The sequence below is a fragment of the Panthera uncia genome, chromosome D1 (assembly GCF_023721935.1).
Source record: "Panthera uncia isolate 11264 chromosome D1, Puncia_PCG_1.0, whole genome shotgun sequence".
NCBI classification, from domain to species: Eukaryota; Metazoa; Chordata; class Mammalia; order Carnivora; family Felidae; genus Panthera; species Panthera uncia.
In genome coordinates this window covers 57,030,644-57,055,632 of record NC_064808.1, presented here as the reverse complement: position 1 = coordinate 57,055,632, position 24,989 = coordinate 57,030,644, and the positions used below count along the sequence as shown (strand labels likewise).

Below are 24,989 nucleotides of genomic sequence, written 5' to 3'. Positions count from 1 at the left end.
GGACTTTTTAAATAGTATATTACAGCAGGAAAAAAAAAATGAAAAATGGGAATGAGAAAAGATAGGAAAGCTAAAGGATCAATCCAGGCAGTTTCAACATCCTGAATAGTTGATCCACAAAGAGAGAACATAGAAAAACCTAGGAAATAATTCAAGAAATTTCCCAGAACTGAAGGACATGAGTATCTAGAGTGAAAGCGACCACTGAATGTGCAACCCAATGGATAAAATAAAGACTCACACTGAGGAAAATTACCTTGAAATTTCAGAACTCTGAAAGTTACCAAGAGTTTTCAAAGAGAAAAAGAGGATATTAGAATGGCATTGGGGCTTCTCAAAAACAGTACTGAAGCCAACAGCCAATGGAGCAGTATCTTCAAAATTCTCAGGAAAAATTACCTCCAGCCTAAAAAATGCTTTAAGTGATCAAGAAAGTGGGAGAGTAAAATAAAGAACTTTTCAGTCCACCAATGCAAGGTCTCAAAAAATTTACCTTCCATCCACCCATATACCAAGAAGCTACCAGAGGATGTTCCAGCAAATGCATAAATAAACGAAGGAGGAAGATCAGAATGATGGTGAAGGGGAATCCCAGGTGTGCAACAAGCCTAAGGTGCCGTCAGCATCCAGGTCAGTGTGGAAAGTGAGAGGGTTCTAGTAACATAAAACTGAGAATTCTGATGATCTGAACATACTGAGAAGAGTTTAGGAAAGAACTAATCTTAGCATACAAAGAATAAAAAAAGAAAGCAACAATAATCACGTAATCATATCCTTCCCTTCTTCTATGAAACGCCCAATTCTGACAACTTTGTTACTCTGGCAAAGAAAAAACTGAGTTCCTAACGGTAAAATTATCCAAACACAGGTTAAAAAATCTTATATTTTAATTTTCTCCATATGGCATTATAATAATAAAATAAAACAAAAGACTTAGAAGTATGAGAGCTGCTGTGTCATATTAGACAAGTCATTTGACATCGCTGAGCCTCATCTACAAAAAGTGAAATAATAATGCCTATCCCAAAGTTTTCTGTGCAGAATTAAAGTAAGAGACCTGAACATTCCCAGCATAATGCCAAGCACATAGTAAGCACTCAGAACATGTTTGTTAAATCTGAATCATACTGCCTGAAAGAGATGGAAACAGCAATTGGCAGACAGACACTCCCTCCCCCACATACCTTCTGTGTTGTTGTGTTTGTCGTCTGTGTTGATGGTTTGGTGAAGGTTATTTTCACAGGAGACATGTGGGGCGGTAAGGAGTTGGCAATGCTCTGCATGATGTTGCTCATCTTGGGACTGCCACTCACAGGCACAGTGATCGTCTTTGAGACCGGAACAACAGCCTTTGGAACTTCCTTTAGGACAACGGGGGACGAGCTAGAAGAATTTGTTCGCCTTCGTTTTCTGGGTTTTTCATCTTCATCTGAACAGCTAACACCTGAAAGGCAATGAAAATTTTTATTTTTAGATCACAATCTAACCTCGCATTTTATACTTCATTTTAAATCTCTGTGTCATCAGTCATCCTTGACTTCTCCCTCTGCCTCATGCCCAAACATTAAGTCCTATCAATCTTCCCTCAGAAGTTTTCTCTGAATGCCTTTCCTCCTTTCTTTAACCCTGTGGCTCTATCAGGCCTTCTTATCTCCTGCCTATATTTTAGCAAGCTCCTAAATAGTGTCCTTGCTTCCAATCACTCCACTTCTACCCTCCATCCTACTGCCAGTTATAGAATCTCACATCTAATTGTGCCAATGCCTTACCTTAAATCCTTAAGTAGTTTTTATCTCCCTACAAGATGAGGCACTTAAATCATCACTACATCATTCAAGGTTCTGTATCTTTCTAAGAACACAATACAGTTGACCTTCAAACACAGGTTTGAACTGTGCAGGTCCACTAATATGTGGAATTTTTTTCAATAAATACAATAACAGTAGTGTAAATTTTTCTCTTTTCTTCCATAACATTTTCTCAGTAACATTTTCTTTGTCCAACTTACTATATTATAAGAAAACTATAATACATATACAAAATACATGTTAGTTGACTGTTTATGTTGTCAGTAAGACTTCTGGCCCACAATAAACTATTAGTAGTTAAGTTTTTGGGAAGTCAAGTTACATGCAGACTTTCAACTGCATAGGGAGTCAGTGCCCCTAAGCCCCACACTGTCTAAGGGTCAACTACACCCTGTTCCACCCAACGCTGTGCCCTCCTATAATCCTCATACACCAAACTGCTCATCATTCCCCAAAGCCACCTTACCACGTTCTATCCATTTAGAGTCTCTATACATTATTGGTCTACTATTATACCACCTACCATCAATGACCTCTTCATCATCCTACAATTATCATCCTGCAAACCATCTCCTCAGTGAAGCTTTCTTTCCCTTACTCCTCTAAGTAAAGCTAATCCACATCCTTCTGTTTCACTTACCCCATGGCAATGTGGCCAATCAGCCTGCACATCTCCCCTTAATTAAGGTGCTTCCAGAGGGCAATGACTAAGACTTATTGGTTTGTTTCCCTAGTACACTGCCTTGCACATATGAAAATAGATTAATGAATAATTCTATCTCAAACTAATGTTGTTTGTGTGACTTCTCAAAATAAAGCAATAAACTTCCTATTATTTGAAACTGTATATTATGTGAAAAGGTTTCTTCGTGTTTGAGATTCACTTTGTTTTTTTTTTTAATGTTTAATTATTTATTTTTAAGAGAGAGAGAGAGCACGTGAACACATGAGTGGTGGACGGGCAGAGGGGCAGAGATCTATAAGATCATGACCTGAGCTGAAGTCGGAGGCTTACCCAACTGAGCCAGCCAGGAGCCCCCACTTTCCATGTTTTAAAAAATGATCAAAAAACAGCTCTTGGGTCACCTGGCTGGCTCAGTCAGAAGAGCATGTGACTCTTGATCTCAGGGTCATGAGTTCGAGCCCCACATTGGGTGTAGAGATTATCAAAAATAAATAAATAAACTTAAAAAAAAGAATAATTAAAAAAAATAGATCTCTTACAGTCACCTTGGCTAAATCTGCAGAAATCAGATATAACCTTAATAGTTTCAGATTTTTAGCTTTTTCTTTATGAACTAAAGTCTCAACTGTTTTTGTAGACTTTTTAAAAAAATTAAGTGAGATAACCTTAATAGTTTCAGATTTTGGCTTTTTCTTTAATGAACTAAAGCCTCAACTGTTTTTGTAGACTTTTTTAAAAAAATTAAGTGAGAAATGTAAAACCTTGCAACATACATAGGAAATCTCTAGAGAGCAGACATAAAAAAAAAAAAGTGTACAGCATGACTCATGGAATTGGTAATAAAATAGAACTCACACCTTCAATTTTTAGACTTTAATTTAAACAAGGTTGACAATGACCTAAAACCATTCCTAAAACAGCAAACTCTACATCTAAAAGTTACAAAGAAATCAAGTTTATAACTATATTGAGAAAAATGAAAATCAAATATTAATAATCTCCAGTTGATAAAACAAAAACAAAAATAATATTGGAATAACAGGCATTAAAACCAAAAAATGACCTGGTCATTAAACTGCTCCACAGAATAGAACCGCAAGGTTAAAAACTGCAAATAAACTTCAAAAACTTATAGTTAACTAGAAATATAAAAGATGGGCTCTCTAGAATGTATCACTGAATCTAACAGTTGGATGATATGTTATATAAACAATTTTTAAAACAACATTACAAAGATTACAATTATAGGAGTAAACACTGAATAAATCACCTAAGTACATTTTGTCAGTTTCCATTCCCATTTCTATTCCATGACAATCAAAAACAAGTGAATTCTTGAAAGACAGTTCAAGGCAGATTTCCCACAGAGAACAAAAAAGAAGTAATTTCTCAACCCCCAGAACTGATTAAAAAGCAATAAATACTAGTCACGTGTAAAGAAAGGAATTCTTTAGAACCTTCAAAAACTAACCACTGCTAATAGCCAGTGGACCGATGATTTAATCCAGGAAGGAAGATCTAATCAGAGCCTATGTTGCAGCATTTAGCCAAGATGGCCCTGATAACACTGAGAATATCACTTACTTTTGACATAAACAGTACTTCCACTTGGCAAGACAACTACATTGGAGGCAGGACTGGCAGGTCTTGGAGACTTAACCGTTGCTATGCTGCCACTTGGAACAGGGGTAGAGGTTGGGGTTGACGTGGTACTTGTGTAGGAATAGCAAACCACTACTGAAGAACGATAAAAAAGTTTGCTGTTAACTTTCACCAAAACTGTCCACGCATATACAGAAAAATTATTTTTTTACTGCAGGCCAATTTTAACATTTTCATGTGATCAGAAGTTAGAGGCCATTAGGTCCATTAAATTAAAAGGTATAATAACCTTTCCTGAAAATCATCATTTCACTGGGTTTTCCTCAAGTATTTAATAGCTGTCTACAGGTGACATTGCCAATGGAGAAGAGCACAGTTACAAAGAAATCAAGTTTAAAACTATACTGAGAAAAATAAAAATAATTTTTTATTCATGGAAGGAGTTAGACAAAAGGCAAATACTTGTATTCCCTTTTAATAGTGATAGCAGCACCAATGATGGAGTGATGGATAATTTTTCCCTAACCATAGCAATTTCCAACTTGGCTACTGGGGGGAACCACGGCAAGATTACTTTATTGTAAAACAACTTACTAGACCCTTGCCATTGAAGCAGTGCAACAGTAACTCAATAATGACATCATATGCCAATTTCTTGAATAACAACAACAAGCAAGAATAGTTCATAGGCACCATTTACTGAGTTCCATGCACTATGCTAAATCCTTTCCATATATTATCACTAATTCTCACAACACATGCTCATTTTAAAGAGGAGCAACCTTAAGGTTCACAGAGTTGCTGGACATCACACAACTAGGAAATGGCTAACTAGGACTCCAACACAGATTTGACTACTGGAAATCCTATATTCTTTTCACTCTACCACAAAGTAGGTGGATAGAAAAAGTAAAAGTGGGAAGAAAAGAAAGATACCCCTCCTACAACAAAGGAAACAAACTCAACACAGGCCCAGGTTGCATATTAATACCTGTCTCTCTCTAAATATAGCTTCCTTCAGCCTAAAACAGAGCCTGGCATGCATGAAGAGTGTCTTATCCACTCCAAAACCCACTGCCAGTCAAGAAAAGACAATTCCCCAAAGTAATCTGACAACTGCATATTCAGGGTTATTTTCAAGCAACACAAAACTAAGCTACTAGAATCAATATGCACTCTTGAATTTAATATTACTCTTGGTGACTTCAAGAGAATTCAAGAATTTTTACAGCATGTGCCAATTACTAGATTAAGTAACAATGAGAAATCCTTCTCCATCTGCCAGGCAATCCCTAAAGGATTTAGAACCCTTGACTAGAACTGAGAAGCACCATATAGCATTGATTCCCGAAGATAAAAAACAGAGTTTTATTTTCGAAGTAATCAGTTAGGCATCTTTCTCCAGCAGGTAAATGACTTCTATCATTTATTTTCCATGTCACCCATCAAGCTCTTTTATCCACTTCTAACAAGACACACGGATATCAAGAATTCATTCCAAGAAGGCTTTTTGCAATTTTGTTATTAATATAATTCACATTTTGAACAAACAAGAGATTTTTTTTTGGCTGAGACTAAAAACTTGGCAGTTTCTAGTTTCAGAATAAGAGTTGCTCGCTATGTTTTTCAAGCTTCACACAGTGGGATTAAAAACAGATGAAAATCAAGACAATTGTTCTTGAAGAATCTGAGAAAAGTCTTCTCTACACACAGAAATAGTTTTCTACTCACCTTCCTTGCTTCCTGTTTCTGCAGGCACTGGAAGAGATGCATTGTGCTGGATAGCTGCATTGGCAACAGCATTAGCTGTTACAGTGAAGGCGGTTTGGGGAACCAACCGGGGCATCAGTGGGACCAATCGACGACCTTCAATGGACCATTCTGAAGAGCTATTAGGTCCAGACATACTAAACAAAAAAGAAAACGCTGCTACAAGGGTTCTCAATCACTAAAAATGAATCAACTATTTTCTCAAGCAAATATAAGTTTTGAAATTATCAAAAGTATCCTGAGTGAATAGGAGAGGCTTAACTTTAAGCAAGCAAAATCAAAATTATGGATAATTATCAGAATTCAAGGGATTTCACATACATTTAAGTTTTTACACATTTTATTCTATTATCTGAATCTTAGAATGAACACAAATGAAACTATGAAAAATTTTCCTATGCCTTCTAAATACTGACATCATTTTCATTAGTTTAAATCTGGTATTGCTAACGAAAACTAGTGTATCTAACTTTTAGAACTTAATTTTGTAATTCAACTAAAAAGGTAAAACGTACTAATTTATTTTTAAAATCAGATTTTCCTTAACAATTAAGGATAGAATTCACTGAACCTTTGCAAAATTATCTAACTGCCTGCATGGCCAGAGGTTCTAAGGCTTTCAAACAAGGGAAACTGAGGCAGTAAACGAGGGAGACCAAGTATGGAGGGATAGAAAAGGACTATGTGCATATATACATATATATATAGATATATAGATATATAGATATATATCTATATATATATCACTGCATGTATCACTGACAATGTGTTATATTAGTATGCTTCCTGTTAAAAAACAGACTAGATCTGAGGTTACTGGAAGAAACCTGTCACTATTTTAATTTTACTTATACAACTCTTCACTCTAAGAAGTATTTGAGGCCATTGAACTATACCCCTAAGCAGACACTATTCTGTTTCTCCACTCTAAACTTCTTGAGCAAATTTTATCCCAGGAATCCAATTTAAATATGGTTGAAATACGAAAGGACAGTTGTGTCACTTCTCTTGATTTGACTCCACAAAAAGTAGTCGTGTCACTTCTCCTAGTGATTAGTGTCAAGGTTTAAAATTCACCCAGAATCAATTAATCAATCTCTTTACTAAGTCAGAAATATTTCTGCACCTTTTCCAAACCAAAGATTCTATAACCCAATCTAGGGCTTAAAAGTCTGAATGTCCACTGATTCTTCATGTTTAGACAGCATACACAAAAGCCCATAATGGGATGATGATGATGATGATGATGATGATGGTGGTGGTGGTGGTGGTAGTGGTGGTAGTTAACATCAACTAAGCACTTACTCTATGTCAGGCATTGTTTTAAACATTTTCTATGCATTAACTCATATAATTCTCTCAATAAATTGGCAATTATTATCTCCATTTTGTGGATGGGGAAATTGAGTCACTGAGAGGTTAAATAACTTCCCTAAGGTCACACAGCCACTAAACGTTTCCTTCAACAAGCATACATCACACTACTGACATTACTTGCCATACAACAAGTAGAAGGTACACAATTTTTCAAAAGGGTTTTATGCCTAACATTTGCTTTGACTTATACTAATTGAGCACTGTTGTCTAATTACTACCAACCTTCACCAAATGGAACAAATAAATTACAACTTGAGAAAGATTTACATTCAGTTCAGAAAGGAATCTCTAGTAGTTGATGAATCTAGTTGGGTTACTACTACAAGAAATCTGCAAGTTGTTTAACATAATCCTACCTAATAAAACAAGGGAAAGAGGAATTCCTAAGATCCCAATTAACTCCACAAATTTGTTATATAATGCAACTTATTGTTTGCATAATCTCCAATTTGACAGTAGTTCTGAAACAGAGAATGGTATAAACAAGAAAAGAGAAACCGAAATGGGCGACACTGACTGTCAAAGGAAAAATTCTAAGAACTATTTAGCATTTTCTTGGCTTACTCCTCTTTTGGTATCATTTTATTAGAATATCACCAGTAAATTTGCTTGGTGAGTTTACACACAAATAATGTCTACACTTACCTGGTGCATTGTTTAAATGGTGGCAGAAATTTGGAAGATTAGTAATTTGAAACACATGAATATTTGCTATTGAAAAGACAGAATTTGCAGTGCAAAAGATACAACTGCAATTTTTTTAAAAATCTAGAAATCTTCCAAATTTCTACTCATGCCAACATGCTCAAACTTTTTTTTGAGTGAAAAATTATGTTAGAATTAGATTAAAAATTCCTATTTGCTTAGTAATGAGGGTGTGAATATGCATTAGTTGCACAAATCATTTAAACTGAATTTTACAGATTTTTGTAAAACTCTCACTCCAGGATTTCCCTGGAATTCCTAAGTTTCAACGTAAGGATCACTTCTCTATTTATATTAAGTATGGCAAGGGAGGGTAGAAACCTTGCTCTAGCTCCTTTCCTGAGAAATCTAACATGATACTAATGAAACTACCTTGGCCCTCACATCCTGTGGTGTGTAGGGCACCAACAAAAACTCCTTACTCTCATACAGAAATTCACAAAGTATCCTATGAATGTTTTTGGCTTATGGGGAAGGAGTTTAAGAGAACAGTAATTCCAGACAGCCACTTTTTTCCAACACTAGAGACAATGCTGGCAAGAATGGCGCAATTAAAAATTTTGGAGCCCCTTGACACTCCAGGCTTTGCTATTATAACATTCTGACATGTTTCAAAACTGGATTAGAGTACCAAACTTAATAAATGATATGGTGCCAAATAATAAACGCGTGTTATACTTGGAGCCATAAGCAAGGCTTTTCTTTGATCCCAGACACCCTGCTCCTTTTGTTTCCACTTCCTTTGTGCTCAGTCTTCTCGGCTTTCTCTTCACCTTTCAACCACATTCCTTCTGGCCTAAGCTGCTGTTTGGAGTGGGGGAGGGACGGGAGAGGAGAAAGGGAATGCAGTCAGTTCAGATGCATCCCTCTTGGGCTCCAGTTGCTTTTTTCAGGCTCAGGGTATGAAGACTTCCTATAAATAATCTTTGGATCTAGGTTCTGGTGCTACTTCTGAGGGAAAGAGGGCAGAGGAGATGTCGAGAATAAGGAATCTATGCCTTCCTCACCAATCCACACTCCCCGACCCTTGGGCTCAACAAGTAAAATACGACACCTAGTCAAACTAAAACCATGGCATAAAATATTAAAACAGGAGTATGGAAAGACCTAAGAAGCTTAAAATTATACGCTGAAGGAAACTCTTCAGAAAATTAAATTCATGTATTAAAGAAATCAGAAAGGAGAGAAAAAAAGGAAACAGGCAGATAAAAGCCAACTCTCAATTATCCATGCTAATAGAGAGAGGAGGGAAAGGGAGAGGTCAAACAGATTAAAGAAATCCACATATTATCCAAAAATACTTTGGCATACTTGTAAATTCCTCCACCAAACCATTTTCAGGATAACTAACAAGTAGTAAAATGACTAATTACAATTTTCACCTCCTCTCCCTTCCCACCCTCTGGCTAGAGGTACTCCCAAGCAGCAAAATGGCTAAAAGGTGGGCAGTATTAGGAGGGGGAGGAAGGGAAGAGAAGGGAAAGCAGAGGGCACGGTTAATTCGTAAATGGGAACATGTGCCCGTGAATAATTGAGAGCTTCAATTTCGAAATAAATACAAGAAAAAGCCTGAAATAATAATAACCTATTTGCATACCTGTAACTTGGTCTTTCACCCAAATATAAGGATAAATTCATTCTTTAAAGGGGAAAAAAGGAAAAGGAGACTAAATAAATGTTATCCTTTAAGTATGAAACTGATGCATCAACTTACAACTAATTGTCCCACAATACTGTTCCAATGCTTTTAAAGTACTAGCTTTGCCTCTAAGTGCCTCTGAATGTAAGCGATTGTTTACTACTTTATTATCTAGCACATAAGCATCCTATTACCTTCTCAAACTAGAATCTAGGCTCAGTTATTATTTTGAGAGCATCCCAATTCAAAAGCTTAGAGCAAATTAAAGAAGGAACACATTAATATTTGAATGTTTCAACCATGTTGGCCTGACAACTAAATACTTAACGTCTATAGTGGAAAAATTCCAAACTTCTACAGTGCATACATACCTACCACTGAAAAATCTCTAAATTCAAATACCTAATCCTTCAAACTACACAGTTAAAAAGGTAGCACCCCATTTTATAAGTTAAATAAAATGAGGAACGGTAAAGCACAACATGAAGCTAATGGATCTATAGGGCCAATTCAAATACTGCCAATTGGTTTAAACATACCATTTATCACATTATGGAAATGCACTGAATTTTTTCCTTTAGTTTTATTTCACATTAAGACATAAAAATAAAAAACAAATGAGTTATACTCTAATGTATCTTATTTTTTGAAATGTTCCTGTCATCCTGCATAAACATTTAAAGGATAATTTCTGCTCCTCTCTATTCTGTAGGAGGCACTGTCTCCATAGGCACTCTCCTAATGTTTGATCCCTGCCCTTCGTCCTCTACCACCCTCCACCCCATCTATCAAATCGTTATAATGATCTGAAAACAATTTTGATAAGAATTGTTTATAACTTTATTTTGTTGGCTTTTTAACGTAAACTAAGACACATTCATAATTCTTAAAAAATGCAGAACATAAATTTTTACAATCTTTTTTCTGAATCTCAAAATACATGAAATATTAGTCAGTTATAAAAAAATTTATAATGCCTATTTACAAAGCAATATACATACCAAATACCATTACAAAGAACCTCTAAGGGGCTGCTGAATTAGGGGAGCATACTACTTTATTATTGAACTTTGCTTCAAGTTAAGTGAATCATCTGCTGAACTGTGGTGGCCTTTAGTTATGCAGAGATTACACTGTAGTGGGATTTGACCTCAGTACTTAAAGCTTGCCTGACCAAATGCAAAAACATAACCAAGTGAATAAACAGGTAACACCTCTATGGTCAGGATCCCTGAGTACAGAAATAATTACTATTAAGATAAATGACTCAGGAATCTGCTATACAATCGGAAGACTGTTTCAAAACTATGTTATACTACGTAATAAAAAATCAGGGGTTGTATGACTAATGGCTTACTTATGTGCAATTGTTGTTAACCGTTCATCGTTTACTGCTCTCCGAACTTCAGCACGGTGGCGCTCTGTTGAGATGCTATGAAAAAAAATAGCCATTATAGAACTCTGCCAAGCAGGCAGCTCTTTTCTATACTTTTATTAATGTTCTAAGTCAACATTCTGCTTGGGGAAGAGGGGGGACAAGATTGATTTGTGAAAAGATATAGACAGGGGCCTAATATACACCTTCAGATGCTTTAATTAAAATCACAAAGAAGGGTTCATAATGATTCGGTGTAACTGCAGGATTAGTTGCAAATTAGGAATCATAGGAAGACAAATCAGCTTGATATCAAGTCATTACTTCCAAAACTCAGAAATGTCAGACCATGTTCAAGATTAGCAGAGGTTCCTGTTACCTAAATACGCAAACAGCCATTGAATGACCCCTAATCGTGGTTACTAAGAGGATTCTGGCACTTGGAAGAAAGTCTTCTGAAGTCTTTTCTAAAGCTTAAGAGTCTATAATTTTATGTTTAGTAAATATAATAAAGAAACAAAAGTGGCAGGATAAGCTATCTTTTTCCAGTGGCTATATGCTATGTTCAGTGAATATATTCAGTGAATTTTATGTTCAGTGAATATAATAAAGAAACAAAAGTGGCAGGATAAGCTATCTTTTTCTGGTGGCTATATGCTATGAAATTTGACACCAGGACATTACCCCCTTATTACTCAACACTTCACCTGTATGTCTTCTACCTCACATTACCATTACGGTAAAAATGCGCTTATATTGACCCTGATTAAATACATGTAAGGTTAACACTAAACAAGTGAAAAAAAGGTTATCCCCATTCCATTCATAAATACTCAATAAAATGAGTATCACTCTTCAATTGTAATCTTTGCTGCTTAAACTAAATCCATAACATGGGTTAAAATATTTAAAGGGCTAGAAAGCAGATTTACGAGGAAATATAAACAACAAACAGAAAATATATAAATTGTTAAACATGAAGACAGTAAGATTAAGGATTTCACTTAAATTAAATTTAAATCCCTAAATTAATGGCAACTAAATATAGGAAAAGCCTCTTCCCTATTTTCATTTAAAAAAAGAATAGAACAAAATGGTTTTATATGTAGAAAGGTAACTTCCATTAAAACAGAGTATTTTCTGAAAAAGCTCAAGATGTCAGAATGGATCAAGACAAGGTATCTAAGAATTCCATTCACTAGAATTTTTTAACAAATTTAAAGTGCCATTCTAGCAGGAAGCTAGGGGGTAAACTATCCTTAGGGCTATGACTATATAAAACCACCCATTTCCCTAAATTAAGACAACAACTAAGAAGTCTCCTTCTTCCCTCCCAACAAATGTCACTGGGCCACTCTAGGTCTTCAGATCTTGTTGCTACCAACCCTTCTTTCCTTCACCCAGGTCAAAACTACCTCCCCTTCCCAGGTGACCCAAACCTAAAACTGTCTGCCTTAAACCCTTTCTGATTATAGAATAAATGATAAATTATATAACTCTCTGTAACAAAGCCTCCACAACTGGGATGGGATACCTAAGCACCAAAAACTTGAACACCTCTGTCTTCAACTTGAGAGTAAAAAGTACTAAAACCCCTCAAAATGAAATTTCTAGAGTCATGTCTCACAAATTTGTATGAGAATTTACCTAAGAACTTTTGAGAGTTCTCCAAGAAGATCTTTCTTTTCCTTGGTGAGATCCCCCTGTGCCCGAAGTGCACTGATAACTCCAGCATATGCCTCCAATTCTAGAAGAAGAAAATTATTTTATCAAGATAGGCCTTCAATATTTTAAAACTATGGCTACATATAGTGAAACTTCAGGGCAAAAAACCTAGAAATCAATAAAAAAAATCAATAGGCAAAATTTTAAAAATTCCTCTCAAAAATCCTATCTAAGAACGTAGATTAAAATGTGGCTTTTATAATGTTTGTATATTTTTTTGCTGTTGTTATTATCTCACAGAAGTCACATATATAAAATGCTTAGGTAGAAAAATCCAATGGTAAATACTATCTTGCACATTATCACTGAAGAACACTTAACTCAGATGCTACCAACAATTAGGAATAGGCTCTAAGTGATGTAAGGCTGATAAGATAAATTTTTAGCTTTACCGACAGGTACCTACACTGACCAATCCTTAAAACAATTCCTTAGGCCTGCCTGAAATTCAAACTACATTCTACCTCCCTCCTGGGGTTGAGAATACCATGAGCACTGTCCAGTAGAAAAACTCCTAGAACAAGAGTCAAATGACCAGATTCTGGCTCCAGCACTACCACTCACTCACTAGTTTTGTGACCTTGGACAAGTCTCTTCTCATCTCTGAACCTCAATTTCTTTATCTAGAAGAGACTCTGAAGTTATCTTCCAGATCTAAGATCCTCTGCACCTACCATCAAAATGACTAAGGCAAGTTAGGAAACATGAGTTGCTCTTATAGCAACAAGGATATAATACACTGAACCCTAATGCCAGACAGTTTCATTTCACTACTTTTCCACAACAACAACCATTATGAAATGAAACTGTCAATCTCTGACACTGGTTAGACTCTTGATATCATCTCAGGTCATGATCTCCTGGTCCTCAAGCTGTGATCTCAAGGTTGTGAGATCAAGCCTTAAACTGGGAATGGTGCCTGCTTGGGATTTTCTCTCTCTGCCCCTTCCCCTACTCTTCCTCTGTCTCAAAATATACAAATTAAAAAAAAAAAAAAAAAAGACAAGGGCGCCTGGGTGGCTCAATCAGTTAAGCATCTGACTTCAGCTCAGGTCATGATCTCACAATTCGTGGGTTCAAGCCCCGCATCAGGCTCTGTGCTGACAGCTCAGAGCCTGGAGCCTGCTTCAGATTCTATGTCTCCCTTCTCTCTCTGCCCCTCCCCTGCTCTATCTCTCTCTCCCTCTCTCAAAAATAAACAAACATGAAAAAAAAAAAAATATGGGGCACCTGGGTGGCTCAGTTGGTTGAGCATCCGACTTCGGCTTGGGTCATGATCTCACGGTTTGTGAGTTCGAGCCCCACATCGGGCTCTGTACTGACAGCTCAGAGCCTGGAGCCTGCTTCAGATTCTGTCTCCCTCTCTCTCTGTCCCTTCCCTGCTCATGCTCTGTCTCTCTAACTCTCTCAAAAACTGAATGTTAAAAAAAATTTTTTTAAAAAGACAAAATAAGATATACAACCAAAAACTCCTCATTGGCTCCCAATAAGCCATGCCTGCCTCCCAGCACACTCCATGGAAGTTGTACTACTTTGTGTAGTCCCCTCCCACACTGACTCTGGGCTTGGCATGTGCCTTGCCTTGGCCAGTGGAACATCAGCATACCTGATGCAAACAGAAGCTCAATACGCATTTGCCCACAGGGCCTTGCTACCTTGAGATAACCAAGATGCAAAGAAGCCCAGGATGAAAAGCCACATGGAGAGACAGGCCCAGCCATCTCAGCTGAGCCCAGTCAACTATCTAAGCTACCAGCTGAATACAACCACATGACAGAATTCAGAATTCACTCAATCGGTTAAGTGTGTTAAGTGTCGACTTTGGCTCAGGTCATGATCTTGCAGTTTGTGAGTTCAAGCCCTGTATTGAGCTCTCTCTACTGTCAGTGCACAGCCTGCTTCAGATCCTTTGTCCCCCACCTTCACCCCTCCCCTGCTCACGCTTGTTCTCTGTCTCTCAAAAATAAATAAACACACACACACAAAATAAAAGAAAAACCCCCAGCATCCATAGCATCAAAAATAATAATAAAATAGTTGTCTTAAACTATGAGACGAGTATACCTGAGCAAAACTGAATGATGGGAAATAAGTGTCCAAACTACATTTATCTTCTTACTCGATTCAAGTTGCTACTAGTTAGTATTTGCTACTTCCTAATGCCGGACACCCAAATAATAAAGGCATGCGTATCTGCATCCTAAGTACTACACCAATAATAAACTAATAGCCTCATTCAGTTCATGTTATTCATAGTTCTGACAATCAAAAAAAGACCTTTATATAGTAGAGTAAGTGAGTTGACTATATTAAACAGAAATGTCTGGTCCAACTGAATTATCCCATGTGTAAACACCCTGTATATTCAATCTATGCTGAATACTATGTAGATGTTTCATGGGGTCTCTCTGGAAGGAAAAAGCTTTCCCATTCTGGAGAAGTGAAGAAAATACTTAGTCACAGGAAACGTGTATTTCAGCTTTTATCATGACCCAAAGTACAGTTCAGAAAGGCACTGGGGATAACCAACTAAGAAATCACTATACTAAAAGCTTATGCCTCATTTATGGAATATTTTATTCAACAAATCAGTACTGAGTCCTATTATAGATATCAGATAGTATGCTAAATTCTACCTTCAAGGAGTTAACCTTAGAATAAAGCTACAGTGAAACAAGTCATCAGACAATTATGATACAGTTTATAATACAGTGGTAAAAGCACAGAGGGGAAACACATCATCTGATCTAGAAGCATAAGCTTTAATCAGAAGTGTGCTCTAAGCAAGCAGAGGAGAAAAAATGCAAATGTGCAAAAGGAATAGGAAGAGTAAAAGCCAATAATACCTCATATAGACATCAAACTTCCAATAACAGTCAGTGACCATTTTCAGAGTTTTACTCTAGGGAAAGTAAAAACATGTCTGTACTCGGACAGTCATTAATTCAAACCAAACTATTAATTGCACATGACTACTATTACAAGGTACCATGAGAATGATTATATAAATAAAACAAAGTGCCTATCTTCAAGGTAATTAAAATCCAACAAGAGATACAGATACAGGAATAAAGAAAGATAAAAATGGAAAAGTAGTCTGGGGCCAGACTAAGCCTCTAATTCCAGGCTAAAATGCTTTTATTTGATAGGACTCTGTAATTGACTGAATGTGGAAATAACAGCAGAAGGAAAGGAACCAAGTTTTACAGTCTGCAAGATATTTAGAAGGGCAATACCATACAAAGAAATGGAGAGGTCAGAGAGAGGAGGTGGCATGAGGACAAAGAAAAAGTTCACTTTTGGCCTATGCAGTTTATGGTGATCAAGATACTACTTCAAAAAGAGTGAAATTAACTAAAGAAATGTGGCAAAGATTTTTGACATTTCAAGTGTCATTCCAAGTCTAACTAAAAAATCATAGACAAAAGTATGAGGTGGCAACCTCACACAAAACTGGGACTCAGACAACAGTTATCATAGGTACACGATTCGAGGCACTTCCTCCCTCCTCCAGAAATTCACTCATTGTAAAGAACCTTCACTGGCTTCCCAACCTCCTTGACATTTGATTTCCATTTTGATGGGTATCCTCAGATCCTGACAAATATCAAACTTAGTTGAATTTCTGGCATTATTTTTGGTGCCATTCTACTGTAGTGCTAACTCTAATGATACATAAATATATGCAAACACCACAGAAAACAAAAAGATTCGCCAAACCACTTTTATAAAGTCCTCAACCCATTCCATTTAAACAAATCAGTCATAAACAACATAGTCCGTAAAGCCCCAAGTTGGAGTTGTAGCTCAGGAATGGTTTTCAAAAAAATAAGGCAGAGGAAAAGCAGGCTAGAAGGAGGGAAGGAAGCATTTATCTATTACTGGTCTGTTCAACGTATCATAAAAAAATTCTCTATCCCAGTTTCTTTTTATTTAAGTAAAATCTCAATGTTTAACATTTTATGTTATATGATTTATAACTGTTTTTGGAAGGACAAACCTAATTCTTAAAATATTTTAAGTTAATTCCTAAATACAGTACTTTCTCTAAACTTTGGACCTAGAGCTACTATTTGAAGGCAATTCAAAGGTTTCATTGTTATGATAATAGGCCAACGGGTGGGGAGGAAGTCTTTCTGCAAATCACTACCAAGGCTCACCTCCCAAAGTGAAGGGTCATTGAAGACGACATTACTCTGCAGGAAGGCTGTTTTCTTTTGTACAGAAACAGCTCTCTAGCAACAGTACCCACACAGCCTCGGCTAAAGTTAAAGATAAATTTAGACTTAAAGGTTACCATTTTTATATTTAAACATAATCTCTTGACTCAAGGCCCCAAAAGCCCAAAAACTCTAAAGCAGTCTACTATACTTGGGATCTGTTCCTCCACAATTATTTTAGCTATGAAATTAATACAAGTCCAACTTTATAAATGGTAGCTACCAAATTATAGCAATTGCATGTAAGTGTGTAGAAAATCATCCTCAAATTAGTACTAAAAGTTGGATGTAAGGTTAAAGGAAAAATGTGATAAAAGAATGATTGCCTCAAAAAACTCTCTAAACATGCTAAAATACAATGCAAAAAGGTAGTTTAAAATAAGAGAAATCCTCGTAGTGCTCTGAGGAAAAATAAAAAGGGTAAATGTTACTAGGAGGCAGCGCCAGGGCAGCTATGATTCAGATTTACATATAGGAATTCCCAACAAAAATTTCCTTTGAAGATTCACCTGCAACTACATTAACGTCTGAAAGCAACTGCTCTAAAACACTATACCCTCAGATGTCAAGCACTGTGATAGGCCCCTTTTATATACAACTAATCCACATAACAAATCTATGAGGCAGATATTATTATGCTTCTTTTACAAAAATGTCGACAGATTGATGGAGATTAAATAAATTGATCTTGCGGGTCATCAGTGACAAGACAAAGACCCCAGGTCTCTCTGAAATCAAAGCCCACACTTTACCCTTCAAAATTACAGATATCCAAATAACTCATATCCACTTCCAAATATTTAATGTTCTTTTTTCAAATAATTTTTTCATTTGATGAACGTCTACTATGTGCTAGCCTGCAACAATAGTGGTAAAGAAGACGACAAGGTCCTTCTTGGACCTTACAGGCTAAGGCGGCAGTTCTCAGCCAAGGATCCTCATCTGAACCACAGAATACAGAAAATAATTCGAGTAACTCTTTTTCTCAATTTTCCCAAGAACGGTACATAACGATTACAATTCTAAATGCGTAAGTTAGTTCATTACATACAATGGATTAGGTTCAGCATTAGTATTTAATTCTCTCCCTAAAATGCTAGTTGAGAAAGGCTGCTCTAAAGGAACAAAAGCTCAAAATAATTAATTATAAATACAAAGAATGTCTTATTACTGACAGTAAAATATAATTTAGAGAAGTCAGCATAGCTAACATTTACTTAGAATTTAGAAACAGTATGTAATTCACACATATATTCATGAAGGTTAAAAGTATGCTAAAGTGATATTGGAGTCATATTCCCTGGGTTACAATCCTGACTCCAGCATCACCTTGGGCTCTAAGCTTCAGTTCTGTCATCTGTAAAATGGAAACAGACAAAAAAAAAAAAAAAAAAAAAAACCTACCTTTTCCATTTGAGTGAGGATTAAATGAGATGCTGAAAGAGTAAAAATCTCACAACAGCCCAGTACCCCTCGAGAACTCTTAGCTACTATTTTTATTATTATGGTTCATGCACCTACTAAGTACAGAGCACTATGCTAGGCACTGGGGAAATAACGAGTAAGATGGGGAATGCACCTCCAAAAAATTTCTAACGCAGCATGAGATAGGACATCCAGGCAAACAGCCATGACAAAAAAAAAAAAAAAAAAAGAAAGAGAAAAGTAGAAAGTCATAAAACATCAAAAATGAAAACCATACCCAATTTTCGAAGAATCCTTTTGCATTCATCCCTGCTGAGATCCAAAAGGGTTGGCCACACAACAGGCATTGCTGCTTCTTTTTGGTAGCCCCAAAGAGCTTGTCTTCCCTAACAAAACAAAACAAAACAAAACAAAAATCAAATTAACAAAGTACATTCAAAAGGCCACTTGCCTGGAGATCCACACCCTAAGAAGTAAAACCAGTAAGAACAATCCTATTTCACCACCACAGTTTTCAACTTTTGACAAATGAAGAACTAAACAGCCATTCCGGAGCTTATTATTCCGGCATTAAGACAGTGGAAAGAGCACAGGCTTTAGGGTCAGACACCTCTAGGTTCTAGTTCTAGCCTTCAACTCGCTGGCTGTGCGATCCTGGGTGAAGGGGCCTATCTGAGCAAAAGTTTTCCCCATCTGGAAAACAAAGGTATTATCATCCAATTCGTCATGAGGATTAAAGGACAGTATGTGAAGTTCTTACCACAGTGGCTGGCATGTTGTTTAATAAATAGGTGCTACTACTTGATTTGGGCAAGTCACTTGATTTCTGCTGGCTTTCTCATTCGAGACTTACAAGAGAGAAAATACATAAAGCTGCCAGCTCGTTACAAGGGCTAATGGAACTTCAAAAACGGTCTTCTCAAGTCTGAACAATGAACGATGAATTTACACCCAGTAGTCCTTCGACAATCATTTACCAAAATTTCAGATGTCAGGAATTTACTTTGTACTGGGAATTGCCTGGTTCAGAGGATAAAAAGACAACTTAGCGCTGAGGGCTTGAACAATACCTGCTTAGCACACAGCAGATCCACTGTAAATATTGGTTAAGTAGGTGAATGAAGACAGAGGAGAGCAGAATGAATGAGTGAGTGAGTGAGTGAGTGAGTGAATGAATGAATGAATGAATGAGCGAGCTCACTCCCCAGTTGAGGAGTCAGGCACCGAACCGTAATAACTGTTATATCCCGTTCCAGGCACTGGGGCTGCTAACTCCAACTCTGCGCCCGGAGTTGACCGCCCCCCCGCCCCCGACTTCCCATAGTCCTCTCAGCTACGAACCAACCCAGAGCTAGGAGAACTGGACTGCGCGCCCCAGCCGGCAGGATGACATAAAGAAAAGGGGTGGGGAGGAGGAAGAAGGGGCAGAGCCAAAGGAATCCGCTCCCTCCACAAGCCAGTCCCCGCCTCCCGACAGGATCTTGGAGGCGGCCGGCGACCGCCCGAACAAGCACCACGTCACGGCATCCCGACGCGTCCCCGCCAGCGCACCCCACCGCGGGGACGCAGCGCACTGGAAATCTAAGCAGCAGTAGCGGGAGCCCGCTCCGGCAGCCGGGATCTCGTGTAATCCTTCCCCCACTCAAGTGTCAAGGAGGCAAGCCCGCCCCGCCCCCTCCCCAAACACGCACTCTCTCACAGCACCACAACAAGAGCAGCCCGCCCACCCTCCTCACCGGTGCCGCTCAGCGCCAACCCCAATGTCAAGCCCACTACCCAAGCCCTTCAGGACCAGTAGCCGGTGTCAGGGGCCACGGTCGGCATCAGCGCCTCGCTCCCTCCTCAGCGGAGAGGACAACGGAGAGAAACTAGGCGCGCGGACAGCCAGGCAGACGACCGAGACTCACCGGGAGGCGCCCAGAGCTGGACCCCCAGGATCCCAGCACCAGGCCTGCCAAAGTCCCCCTCAGCCCACCTCAGGGAGCCCCACGATCCCGTTAGGAGACAACGGAGGATGGGGCTGGGCGCCCCAAGCCGGGGACCAAATGCTTGGCCCGGCGCTCCTCCAGCCCGGCTAACCTGCCAGCTCTTCCCGGCACCCTGTCCGAGAGTCACCCACCTGCCCGGCCTTTCGGGGCTCATCTAAAAGGCTCCTCCGCCAAGACTAGGGAACACCAGGAATTGGGTTTGTTTGCGGTGCCTCAGAAGGGGCAAGATGGCGACAGGCATCAGGGCGCAGGCGCAGCCGCGCGCTGCCAGTCGGGAGGTGTAGTTCGCCTTTCCCGCCTTTCGGAGAACAGGCTCCAGAAGGCTTCCATTCTCCCAGTCCCTCTTTTCCTCCGCGTTTTGAAAGGAAAGAAGAGACATCGCGGGAGGTGCTGGGAGTTGTGGTCCCGACCCAACTCCCTCCTCTTTCGCTGTCGGTATGCTGTCGCAGGCGCAAGGAAGGCCGGGATTGTAGTTTCCCTGGCTTCACCTCCATACCCTCCTTCTCCGGCTTCGCGCGCCTCTCCTCCAGCTGCCGTCTCCCAACCAATCGGCTGCGCTCTCTGCTACGTGTGGCGTCACACGTAGAGGCCAAGATGGCGTCGGTAGCTGGAGCTGGGGCTTTGCCGCGACCTTTACTCTAGGCGAGGTTAGGGACGGTAGGAAAGCAGCTTTGTCCCTGAAGCGCTGTTGAGGATTAGGATCGGATTCCTCAGAGTCATGGGAGCAATTGTCAGCGGCCTCCACAGCCCCCACCAGACGCGAGTCAAGGAGAGAGAATCCACGCTACGAGAACCGACATAGCGGACGTTGCGATTGCCAGAGCCCAGGCTGGCGGTTGCCGAGTTGCCAGTGGAGGAGTGGAACCCGAGCGTTCTTCACTTCGGGTCTCTCTCCACGTGTGAAGTGGGAATGATAGTGATATCTCGTGCTTTAGCTGTCAAAGGCAAGAAGGAGAAGGTATTTGTTAGAGGCCCTACGACGTGGTAGGTTCATCCTTCAGCCTTTGTTCTTATTTAATCACAGAACAATTGTGGGACGAAGGTATTGTTGCCCCTATTACACGTATGAGAAAGGGGGCCCAGTGTGTAATTACTCGCGGCCATAAAACCGAAACCAGTGCTTGGTATTGTTGAAGAGTCAATCAAGTGTTGTGATTGCCCTTCCTCCTAAATTGTGTGCTTTTGGAAATCTCGGAGCTGGTAAAAATGCCCAAGTCAAAGGGGGTTTTTAATATGCTTTCTGGTATTGACAAAGTTTTCTTGTAAAATGGGGTTGATACCACCCTATGGGGATATTGTGATACACAACGTGGGGAAGAGTTATTTGTGGATTGCCAACCTTTGTGCAAACGTGTGAGACTGGTCATATCCTTGAATGGAGCAGTAGATTAGGAAGAGAAAATAAATAACAGCATTTAAGTTTCTTACTACTGTTTACTCATTAGCTAAAAACACTCTGTAAGGTCCCAGAAAATTGTTATTGTTGAAACCCAAGCCTGCCCCTCCAGAAAGTCATGAAGTGGGACAGATAACCTCCAGGCCCTCTTCTCCCTCCCTTATCTTGTAATGCGTTCTCTTCCATCTATTTCCCAGTAAATTTAGGTCACCTGTTTTCAGGTCAATGACTTAACTTTTGGAAAGATGGTAAAAGAAACTTTAAAATATTTTGTTGTTTAACATACTTTCTTTGATTTGAGCCTTATAGTATCTGAGGTAGATATAGTTTAGATCTTCCTTACCCCCCCCCCCGCCCCCCACACACACTATGAATGAGGAAAACACAGAAATTGGAGAACTCACCCAATTTCACAAAGCTAGGAATTGAAGGGAGCTGGGCTTTTTAACCCCAGGTCCTCTGACTTCCAAGTGTCTTCTATACAATAAATGTCAAGGTGACAGGTAATGGAGTGGAAATGGAAAGCCAAGCTGCTTATAAAACTGGCACTGACCACAATAAGTAGCATATAAGTCAAGAATTCTAGCTTACTCCTATGCTTACTTAATGTTAAGTATTGCTGTAAGCGTCTCACATACTAATTCATTTAGGCCTTAAAATTTTACGAGGTAGAAACTATTATGTCTAACTACAAATGAGAAAACTGAGGCAGAGAAAGGAGGTTAAATAGCTTGCCTGGAGTCACACATGATAAATAAATGGTGAAGCCAGGACTTAAACATAAGCAGCTTGGCTCCAGTGTATGCTCTAGACTAGTGGTTCTCAAACTTTCATGTTCAGTAGGAACCCCTGAGGATCTTGTTAAAATGCAAATTTTCCTTGAGTGTTTCTGGATAGGTTCTGGGATTCTATATTTCTTAAAAAAATTTTTTTTTTAATGTTTATTTATTTTTGAGACAGAGAGAGACAGAGCATGAACGGGGGAGGGTCACAGAGAGAAGGAGACACAGAATATGAAACAGGCTCCAGGCTCTGAGCTGTCAGCACAGAGCCCGACGCGGGGCTCGAACCCACGAACCGTGAGATCATGACCTGAGCCGAAGCTGGACGCTTAACCGACTGAGCCACCCAGGCGCCCCTAGGATTCTATATTTCTAACAAACTCTCAATCCCCCCACATCCTCCCTTTCTTCCTAACTATATTTGTATTTTGTGACCAGAATCTGCCTTCCCTGTATTGTCTCTGATTGCTCCATATTCCCGAATATTCTCAATATTAAATTCTCTTCCTTAAGGGTCAGAGTCATACTTCACCCTCAAGAAGCTTATCCTGCCTCTGACTTTTCCTTCTAAGACAGGCATTCCTGCCTCTGCTTCTACACATTGTATTACAAAATTCAGAACATTTGATTTATGGTCATTTGTTTGAAAATCTTTCTGACTAGACAATGGGCTCTTCAAGGAGAGATCTTTGCACTCTAGTACCTAGCACATAAAAATAATAGCTAATACTTATCCAGGGCTTTCTCTGTTCCAGATACTGTTTTATACATTAACTTGTTTAGTCTCCACAAAACCCTTTTGAGAATACTATTACCATTTTACGGATGAAGAAACTGAGGCACAGAGACCATTAAGTAGTTTCCCCAAGACAACACACTAGTTAGTAGCAGAGCCATGATTTCAAGTTAAGGCACTTTGCACTTTGAGTCCACGAAATGTGTGATAAATAAAATGAGAGCCATCCTCCAATTCCACAAAAGAAAAACCAAGACTTATTGTCCTACTAGACATAACTACCTCTAGTCTGGGGAGATGTATTGGAGTACAATATCTGTCTCAAACTTTATTCCACTATTGACCAAGCAGGTTTCTCGAAACAAACTTCTTCAAGGGGCCTACCATCCATCCACCATTCAAATTTTGTAGTGCTATATTGGAGAAGGTGGATTTCACCATTATCATCAAAATAATCTATCAGAAGATCAGAAGTGCTTTGAACAGCTCAGAAAGGAGGTGAAAGATCTGGACACTGCCTCGTCAACTGACAACTCCTGTCCCTCATTGTCCATTAAACGCTGTAGTCTCTACTTCCTAAATAGCTGGCCCCATTGTTTTAGTGGGATGATGGTGAGGCCTCATCACCTGTGTGGAGTGGATGGCTCCACATCCACTCCAGAATCTGCCTTCCCTGTATTGTCTCTGATTGCTCCATATTCCCGAATATTCTCAATATTAAATTCTCTTCCTTAAGGGTCAGAGTCATACTTCACCCTCAAGAAGCTTATCCTGCCTCTGACTGGCTTTTTCCCAGCCCTGTTCTTCCAAAAGCACCTCTCCACACTCCTTGCCTAGTATGTCTATCATACTGCCACTGCTGTCAGGGTGAGCTTACAAAAATTCAAAGCTCACCATGTCAGTCGCCGGTATAAGACTTTGCAGTGGTTTCCAGTTGCCAATAGAGTAGTAAAGTTCCAGCTTTTTTACAAGCAAACCCATGCCAATGCAAAGAAATTTCCTTGCATACCTAATATTTTCCTAGAGCACTGCCATCACTTGTTTATCTTGCCAAAAATCTGATATTGTCCTAAAGTTAACTGTTTCTCTTGAAGCCCTTGCAAATGGAGTTCTTCCTTCTATCCCCATCTTCAATATCTTGAACCAGAAGGAAAGGATGGTATTCTCACCTCGTAACTACCAACTTCCAGACCGGCTACCCTTGCAGTGAGGCTTTCAAACCCTGCAAACTCCATTCAACTGTCATTCCATCTCTCTAGGGATGATGGGATTTTTTTTTAGGGAGAAGCTTTTTAAGTCTGCTGTCATCAGCTTGTGTTGCCCTGTTGTCCCTTCTGCCCTTGTCCTCACCAGAAAGATTTTAAAAACCTTCCCCCAGCACTGCCATTCAACCACCCATTTCTTTGATCCTGTGCTTTGTTCTCCAGAACTATTCCACCTCTGAAATCAGTAACTAAGGTAATTCCACCTTCTAAACAAGACCTTCTTTTATTCCAGAGTTTTTTTTACTCCTTTACCCTCACCAAACCTGTTCTTCAACTTCAGTGAAATCTACAGTTTACAGTCTATCAGTTCCAGGTTTGTTCCCTCCTCTAGCTCTATTTTCTTCTCTTTCTACGCAGGGCCCTGTGATCATTCAAACTCTGTCTCATTGGCACTTCCAAGTTCATTCAGCTGTCTCTGTCATTCCACATAGACCCTAAAACAGCCCTCTACCTTGGATCAGTTTCTCCCCTATAATCCTCCCCATGTTGAT

General features: G+C 39.1%; 1 protein-coding gene across 7 annotated transcripts in view; it reads right to left on the bottom strand.

Moving 5' to 3' along the window:
* The window catches only part of EMSY (EMSY transcriptional repressor, BRCA2 interacting), a 90,255-nt gene extending 69,689 nt beyond the window's left edge, over nt 1-20,566 (bottom strand). For 3 of the 7 annotated variants that reach the window (XM_049652516.1, XM_049652566.1, XM_049652531.1), the window contains exons 1-8: nt 20,451-20,565; nt 18,609-18,717; nt 12,609-12,708; nt 10,944-11,018; nt 9,545-9,586; nt 5,827-6,002; nt 4,078-4,230; nt 1,185-1,444 (exon numbers count right to left, since the gene is read on the bottom strand). In XM_049652516.1, the coding sequence (XP_049508473.1) occupies nt 1,185-1,444; nt 4,078-4,230; nt 5,827-6,002; nt 9,545-9,586; nt 10,944-11,018; nt 12,609-12,708; nt 18,609-18,678 (876 nt within the window). In that variant the 5' untranslated portion in view covers nt 18,679-18,717; nt 20,451-20,565. Of the gene's footprint in view, nt 1-1,184; nt 1,445-4,077; nt 4,231-5,826; nt 6,003-9,544; nt 9,587-10,943; nt 11,019-12,608; nt 12,709-18,608; nt 18,718-20,450 lie in introns of all 7 variants that reach the window. The other 4 variants (XM_049652540.1, XM_049652556.1, XM_049652550.1 and 1 more) reach the window with 3 other exon arrangements.
* Between the last annotated feature and the right edge of the window lie 4,423 nt (nt 20,567-24,989).